Source organism: Triticum aestivum, chromosome 1A, assembly GCF_018294505.1.
Source record: "Triticum aestivum cultivar Chinese Spring chromosome 1A, IWGSC CS RefSeq v2.1, whole genome shotgun sequence".
Taxonomy (NCBI): Eukaryota; Viridiplantae; Streptophyta; class Magnoliopsida; order Poales; family Poaceae; genus Triticum; species Triticum aestivum.
The window spans coordinates 64,704,836-64,713,648 of NC_057794.1; the positions used below are offsets into that span (position 1 = coordinate 64,704,836).

Genomic DNA, 8,813 nt, shown 5'->3' on the forward strand with positions numbered 1-8,813 from the left:
ACTAAGTTGGGAAAATGTTTTAAATTTTAAATAATTCGCTCAAATTTTATAATCAATCTTTAAGGATTTAATAAAATTAGGTTTCCAAAAAATAAAGAATTTGAAAAAGGGTTTTGATTAAAAAATTATCCCGACTTTTATTAAATGTTCATAAATTTTAAAAATGCTCAGTCATTTAGAAAATAGTCAAGAATTTCAAACAATCTTTATGGATTTATAAGTTGTTTACCAATTCAAAAAATGATCATGAATTGTTAAAATGTTCCTAAATTAGAAATACATCAATTTTAAAAATATTCATCAGAAAAATGTTCATAAAATTTAAAAATGTTGGCAAATTAAATAAAATGTTTACTGAATCAAAAAAAGTTCATAAAAATAAAAAATTATCCGAGAACTATTTTTTGCAATTTTCGATAATTATTCCCAAATTTGAAATGTGGAAATGAAAAAGGAAAGAGAAAAGAGAAAAAACAAACCAAACAAATATACACATTAAAATGTTCATGAAATAAAAATTTAAAAAGAAAATTGAAAAATAAAAAGAAAATGGAATGAAAGATTGTTAAAAAGAAACATAGAAAAAGTCCTGGGAAGGTTCTCGAACCTTCTCAAGAACGGCTGGAAAAAGACATAGAAAAAACCCCGGAATAGGTCGTCCTTTGTAGCATGCGTACGCTAGGGGGCAGGTTTTCGTAGATATCCATTGACCAGGGCGGTAAATAGAAACAACCAATCCTTTTTCAGGAGCCTGCTGCAACTGCTATTATTTCTACTCCTATTATTCTTGACAACTGCAGGGACATCCTTTGTTGGAACCTTACACCATCAGGTAAATGCAACTCCAAAAACACATACAAACTTTGCTTGCAGGAAATATATGAGGCACGGAGAAACCAACCTCACCAAGTTGCTATAGCTGTCAAAAACATTTTACAACAAGTTTGGAAGCAAAAGAACATGGCTCCTAGAATTCAAACATTTGTGTGGAGGCTTCTCAGGCGTGCACTCCCCACTGGTGCTAGGGCTGGTAAGTTTTCTATACACATCAGTACCCTTTGCTCTAGATGCAATTTGGAGGAAGACCAAGTGCATTTGTTTTTTCTTTGTAACTTTGCAAGGGCTGCATGGTTTACTCATCCTTGGCATATTAGAGCAGATTCTCTTGTTGCTGAACACTTAATCATTCCGGATATCATTCTTTCTCTTATGGCCTCAAATTACCCGAATGCCATTATACCTAACATCTTTACCTTTTTGTGGTGTTTATGGAAGGCACAAAATGATGCTCTCTTTTCCAGGAAAGAATCTCTTCCTCACTATATTCTGCTTGCTGCTGCTGCCATCTCTTCAGCTCAATTTTTGCAGGATCACCAAGAAGATTGTGCCTCTTCCTCACTCCAAAGAACTGATACTCGGCAAATTCTTCAAGTCCAGGTTGACGAACAAATAATGCAAGGGTATACTGTCAAATCAGATTTTCTTATTACAGGAACAAAAATATACTCTGATGCTTCTTGGCGAAAGAAGAACATCCCAGGCCGAGCACAAGGACTGGGAACCGGGATTGGAGTGTTCATTCACATTTCAGGACACGAGATTGAAAGGAAAATCATGATCCAAGCTTCTACAAGTGATGCTCACTCCCCTCTATGTGCTGAAGCATTGGCGCTCCAACTTGCAGCAAGAGTAGTCGCAAAACTGCAAATTCAGCAGGCTACTTTCTTCACGGATAATCTCTCGTTGGCCAAGATGGCTGCTTCAAGAAACATCAATGATAACTCGATCAACTGGGGGTGTCGCACCCCAATTAGCAATTTTCTTCAGGACACTTCCTCTATCCAGACTGCTATTTACCATATTAACAGGAACATCAACGGCATAGCTCATGATTGTGCTCATTAGGTTCTCAACTCAAGAGTAGAATCTGTCTTTAGCTGTACTCATTCCTCTCAAAGCAATTCTCTTTGCCCAACTTTGCTTTATCTTCAAAACTTTCAAGTGCAGGGATATGTAATGCACGCTGTACTATGCTTTTGAGATGAATGGAATCTTGGCGCTTGGCGCCTTCTTGTATTCAAAAAAAAAAATTCACTGGCCCCATTCCAAATAGCTAGCTAACTATTTTGGTTTGTCTAGTCCCCCCTCCCCTGAAAAATTGATGTTCTTATTGAAGAACTAACCCTCAACACAAAAAATGGAGCATTAGGCACTTTTACTCTCTTTTTTGCGGGTGACACTTGTAGCTATGTAAATAAACCAAAAAACTAATCTTACCAATACAAAGCAATTATTCTTTTTCTTTGCCGGGGAAACAATTATTCTTTCTGATGTATAGTACTATGTACTCCTTTTGACATAGGCAAACAACCAACAACAAATCACTTTGAAAATTATTACCCATACACAACGAATATTTTTTCCATGTAGTATTATTCTTTTTGACATACACAAACAACTAACAAGAAAATCAGTTTACAAATGACATCACATACATAAATAACATAAGTACACTCCGATTGACGCACACACAAGCATATGTATATTTATATTAGCTATGCATAGGAATGGTTTTAGAGTGGTTGACTAGCGGTGGTTGACGGCAAAGCACTTCTCTCTGATCTCCCCCTCGTGACCAGTGAGCACCTCGACATTGCCCATCTTGACCATAGCGGCGGCGAATTTGGCCCGCCACGCCTTCTCCACGGAGGCGTGGAACGCGACGATGCCGGCAGTCCGGGGGCTGGTGAGCAGCGTTTGGTCGGAGGTGAGCGGCACCTTGCGAGCCAGCACGTTCTTGAAGTACTGGTTGTCGAACACCCGCGGTGTGATCGGGTCCAGCGGCACCGTTGTGAGGTCGCTCGGGTTGTCCGTCGATGGAGGGCACCGTCGCCTCAGCTCCGCCGCATAGGACTTGTCAATGGACGGGTCGGTCCGGCCGACCTCGCCGGAGAAGTTGTGGATACGCTGCGTGAGGGAGGAGCAGTGAGAGCGACCGATGGTGTGTGCACCTGAGAGCGTGACCATGTCGTCAGCGGAGAGTCCCTTGCGCTTGAAACTGGCCACGAGCTGCGCGACCTCATCAGTTGGAGGCGGCACATTGTTGTTGAGCACCTCGTCGGCAATTGACACGTGGCCGTCACGGCGACCAGATGGGACACGGTAGTTGATGCCGCCGGCAAGGTATGCCCCGTCGCGCGCCGCGAAGGCGAGCACGTCGGCGCAGGAGACGGTGCGCGGGCAGCTCGCCTCTAGGGCTGCCTTGGCCTCGTCGATGACCTCGAAGCCACGCATGCTCGGGTTATTCGCCACCGAGTCCTTCTCCGCGGTGTTCCCCGGCGTCGAGTTGATCAGCAAAGAGCCGTCACAACCCTACATGTGTGGAACCAAACAAAACCAACGGCCAGATCAGGTACATGCATGTACACGTGGTGGAATGTATGTACTTCCTTTGTTCATAAATATTTATCTTTTTAGAGATTTCAAATGAACTATCACATACGAATATATACAAACGTATTTTAAAATGTAGATACTTATTTTATTTTGTATGTAGTCACTTGTTAAAATCTTTAGAAATATAAATATTTAAGAACGAAGGGAGTATGATCGTTGCTTACCCTGACGAAGCAGTCGTGGAAATGCATGCGGATGAGGCCAGGAGCGAAGCCGGGGTTCCGGGCGACGGCGCGGCGGACGGCGTCGCGCACGATGTCCTCGGCCTGGGGGCACGTGTGCTTGTAGAAGCCGACCTTCAGAAACTTGGACGGCGGAGGCGATGCGTCCGCCACCGCCGATAAGGTGGCCACGGCGAGCAGCACTGCCGCAGCCCACGCAAACATTAAAGTGGAGAACCTCATGGCTGGAAGCTAATTCTCGAAGCAACTAACTATGGATCAGTTTGATTGCCCTGGCTCTCCAGATTCTTTACAAACTAGAGATGGATGTGGTGATGCGTTGATGGCTGGCTGGACAGGTGCTTATATACTCATGCACCATGTAGCAGTTAGGGAAAAAATTGGCTACGCGTGTTGTGCATAGTACCGAGTCAACTAGAAGACCAGATCCGCTTGTTTATATGAGCATCGCTCTTCCGTCCACCTAACACCAGCTAAAGTGAACCGACATCCATTCGTGACAGTAAGCTTCGCGTACCAAATTGATGAATCCATTCGTGACAGTCCACCGTAGCAACCAGCAAATTGATGAGTGAGGCCGAGGTAGGACGTCGGCAGCCAGCACGACAGTGGGGTGAGGTCGAGCGGAGGGCGGAGGGTGGTGCAGCCGGCCGCAATGAGAGAAGGGGGCTACACTGTTGGAGGAACAAGATGAACAAGAACGGTTGGAGGAGGAATAAGGCGATCTCGTCGTTTATTCCTGATCCAACAGTAGTGCGTAAAAGTGATCGATGTAAAAAGAAACACAGACCTGATGGATAGGTGGTCCCTTAGTAAAATGGCAGCAAGTGAATGTTTTCAGTCGCAAGTGTCCATGTTAGTAGTTTCTATGCCTTTTCACGTTTTTAGTAGTTAAATTTCACGAGTTTTGATAGATTAGTCTTGCATTTGCAAATAATTTTTTTGAGGACTTAAATGTGACCTAAATTCCTGAATCCATCACTGTGTATGAATGCAGATATAATACCATATATGGCGGTCATCAACGAAAATGCTGGATGAAGCTCGGCCTCCATGGAGGCCGAATTTGAAATGATCAAAATTCATATTTATATGTTTTAATATTTTTTTGAAAAAAATACACATATATTTAGAAACATAATGTACAAGTGTGTAAATTTTTAGGATAAAATACATTAAAATGAGTGCCACACAAAAAATAACAAATTTGCGGTTTTTTAATACTCCCTCCGTTTTTATTTACTCTGCATATTAGATTTGACTGAAGTCAAACTTCGTAAAGTTTGACCAAGTTTATAGAAAACAATATAGACATTTATCATAATAAATCTATACGATGTGAAAGTACATTCAATAATAAATCTAATGTTGTTGATTTGTTATTGTATATCTTAATATTTTTGTATATAAACTTGGTCAAAGTTTGTAAAGCTTGACTTTGACCAAAGCTAATATGCGAACTAAATAAAAACGGAGGGAGTACATGCACTATTCATCCTCAAAGTCCATGATTTTATTTTCTTACACAACTCGCATTTTAAGGTATTTCATCCTGAAATTTTACACACATATACATCACATTCTTGTATACTTGTGCAAAACATTTCAGATTTTTTTGAACCCGAGAAGTAGGAATTTTGAATAATTCAAAAAAAAAAATTGGCCTACTCAGTCATCAATGCATGTATGTCACTATCTACTTAATGTTACCCAAATTTTGCATTAGCTACATAGTCATCTTCCATGCAATGTGGAAATAATTGTTATCTTCAGATGAACCACTCCCGACCCAACGCGAGGGGGACCAAATCCTTCACGCTGCTAGTCTTCCCGCGAGGCAGATCCCAGCCGCCGCTGGCCGCGGTGGTGGCGGTGCCCGGCGCCAAAGAGGCTAGGCTAGGAGGGTTGTGGCGGATCTCCCATGAGACAACTGGGGTGCCTCGTGCGGCAGCCATGGCGGTGTCCTGGCTATGCGGCGGGAGCCAGCGACCCCATGGACAGCGAGGTGCTCCCGTGGGCTCCTCTGCTTTGCGATGGGTGGAGGCGGTGGTCGTGGATCTGGCATTCCGTCTAGATCCGTCGTGGTTTGGCTTTGGCCGGCTGGCGGCGCATGATGGGGCCGGAGGTCCTCTACTTGCTTTCCTACGACACCACATGTCTACATGGCGAGGGGGCGCTCGGGTCCAGTTGACGGCGAAATCGCGGTGGCGCTATTTCTGATGAAAATCGCGTCGATTTCGGTCATGGTGGACGATGACGGGTCTCAGACCCCTGTTGAGGCATCATTGTTGCAAGTTGCGTCAATACGATAGAGATGTTCCGAGGGAAACCCCAGATCTTGTCTCTTGGAGCTTCGATGTCGTTCTCCCTCATGGGGGCATTGTTTTGGAGCAGGAGTTGGCCGGAGAGGACAAGAGGAGGAGTAGTGTTATATCTATTGCTAGGTCGACGATGGGACTTAGTGGCATGGTGCAGTGGAGTGTCGCTGACGGGCGCTTGTGGATGGACGCGCGCAGGCTGGTGGTGTTGTCTGGCGTCATGGTGACGTCAACGGCAGATGGGACTGGCAAGATATATGCAATGATCCCTCCTAAAGATGGGGCGGTGGAAGATGGCGACAGCGAGTCCTAGAGCGTGCGCTTGCCGTGCGCGTTGTGGGACGCCTAGACTGATTGGTACTCTCAGCTTGCCAAGTGGGCGGGCTTGCTACTGGATTAGATCGTGTACGTTGATGTGGTCAAGGCTCATCTTTATATTTGTTGGTGTAGCGACCTTTCGCCTCAAAGGTGGCTTTGGGTGAATCTTTGTATTCATTTTGTCAGACTCCAGAAAGTAAACTAATAAAGATGGCTGCATGCATCATTTATGCACAGGCAGGGTGTAATCCTTCTTTTTGAAAAAGAAAACCTTCAGCAAAACAGAAAGCTTCCGAGACTGATCCTAGGCACGTTCTTCGCAGTATATATTGTGAGGCATGCATGACCGGGCCAGCGCAAAGTCGTGTTAGATCTACACCAACTGTTTATGATTTTCTTTCCGAAGAAGTTTCGCTCTTCTATGTAGTTATATGATTTGTTTATGAATGGATATCTTTTGTCTTCGTTTACCTTTGAGCTTTCATGCACATTAGTCAAAACTCATGACATTATATCCCCTGTTGCTACATTGATTGATCAATCAGATAGGTGAATATTAGGTAAATGCAGCTACTATTCTCCGAACACGGGAACAGCAGGAAGAGTACACGCACGCGGACGCGTCTCTGCATGATAATTTTATCTGGCCGCGGATTAACAACATCCTGAAACATGTCAACTTTTTACCACGTCCAACTCTCCCCCTAGAGTGGTCTCCAAGGAACGTACTGGGTTTTTAATTTCATTGTGTGGATTTACCGGGAATTTACCGAGATTTGGGTGTATTGGAAGTTCATATGTCAACGGCCTTTTAAGATTTCGACTAAATGCATGGCTATTTCAGTGCACTGCTACATTAAAAAACAAAAAACTTGGAATTATTGTGATTTGGACATTATTATTTTTAATATTTCATAGGGGAAAATCCGAGAGGCCCATATAGTCCATTCATGCATGATAAGAGAGTGCGTAAAGTTTACTCTGATCATGCTAGTGGAGGTATTGGAAGCCAACATACTCCCTTAATTTTTTTAGTCTGCCTGTAAAATTTGACCAAAATCAAACTTTGTAAAGTTTGATTAACTTTATAGGAAAAACGTCAACATCTACAATACTAAAACTACATGGTAGGAAAATTAATTTTGTGATGCATCTAATAATTAATATTGATTTCATATTATGAATTTTGATTTTTTTCCTATAAACTTAGTCAAAGTTGACAAAGTTTAACTTCGACCAAATTTTATATACAAATTAAAAAGAAACGAAGGGAGTATCAGGTTGGATACTCGCAAAAAAACATATAAGGTCATCTCCAAGGTGGACCCTAAAACCTCTGCTATATGTCCGGACCACGGTGTCCAGACCATTTTTGACATCTAATGGGGACCTTTATATTTTAACTTATCAGTCCTGACGTACGGATTCCGGTATCCGAAGAGAAAAACGTGGGGGCTTTCCCGGAGCCGGGACATGCACTTGACCAATCACATGCATGGTCACTCTCTTTTCTCTCTCCTAACCGCACATGCATGGTCCCTCTCTCCTCTCTTTCCTCCCAACCGAACACTAAACCATAAATATTCCACCACAGGGATAGTCCTCTCCTACTTTTTCTCCTCCCAACAGGATATTTTGTGATTAGCATTAGATGGCTCCCTCCTGCATCATGTCCGCGGACCATGCCCGGACATAAAAACAGACATATACCAAAGATATTTGCGTGTCAGTGTTGGACATGACATAAGGTGGATTTTTTCACACACCACTAAAAGCTTGACAAGAGGGCCGAGCAGCAGAAGAACCTATGCCAAGTGAGACGGCAGGGGCCTCTCGAACTCCGCTTCTTGTGATCCTACAGGGGGAGAGGGCCAGTCATGTTTTAGGTAGCGTGACTACTGGATTCTTTCTCCGATGGTTCCACACGACTACTTCCTCGACGTCGACGACCTCTTCATCAACATGTCACTCGTTGCTAATGGTACCGCGTTGTATTGCTTCTGGATTATTAGCACTACCAATTGATCTAGACATGTTGCTTTGATCATGTCTACTATACGTACTGAAGAAAATATGCCCTAGAGGCAATAATAAAATTGTTATTTATATTTCCTTATATAATGATAAATGTTTATTATTCATGCTAGAATTGTATTAACCAGCAACTTAGTACATGTGTGAATACATAGACAAAACAAAGTGTCCCTAGTATGCCTCTACTTAATGTGACGCCCTGAGACCGATGTGTTGGGTGTCTTCCAGTTGTTCGCTGTCTTTTCCATGTCATTCGCTTGCGTGTTGCATCTAGTCATGTCATAATGTGCATTGCATCATCATGTTTTCAAAACTTGCTTCTGTCCTGGTCTCCCCATTCTTTCCGTTGTCCGTTTTGAGCCCAGACACATTTGCACGCGCCCGCGGCACCTCCGAAATATTATTTTATAAGTGGCCGGAAAAAGTTCTCGGAATGGGATGAAAGTTGGCGTGTGGTCTTATTATAGTGTAGATAGACCACCTACCAAGTTTCATCGCATTCGGA

General features: G+C 43.2%; 1 protein-coding gene across 1 annotated transcript; it reads right to left on the minus strand.

The window, feature by feature from the left end:
* Positions 1–2,486: 2,486 nt before the first annotated feature.
* LOC123095364 (peroxidase 5) lies at positions 2,487–3,923 on the minus strand. Its single transcript, XM_044517026.1, has 2 exons — positions 3,621–3,923; positions 2,487–3,372 (listed from the first exon to the last, which is right to left on the minus strand). Exons 1-2 carry the CDS (start codon positions 3,858–3,860, stop codon positions 2,587–2,589), a joined length of 1,026 nt encoding a protein of 341 aa, XP_044372961.1. The 5' UTR covers positions 3,861–3,923; the 3' UTR covers positions 2,487–2,586.
* Between the last annotated feature and the right edge of the window lie 4,890 nt (positions 3,924–8,813).

Bases quoted from the DNA above. Each gene is read 5' to 3' on its own strand.
- LOC123095364 (XM_044517026.1), bottom strand. From the start codon at position 3,860: ATGAGGTTCTCCACTTTAATGTTTGCGTGGGCTGCGGCAGTGCTGCTC. The intron at 3,373-3,620 runs GTAAGCAACGAT...CCACACATGTAG, and splicing joins TCCACGACTGCTTCGTCAGG to GGTTGTGACGGCTCTTTGCT.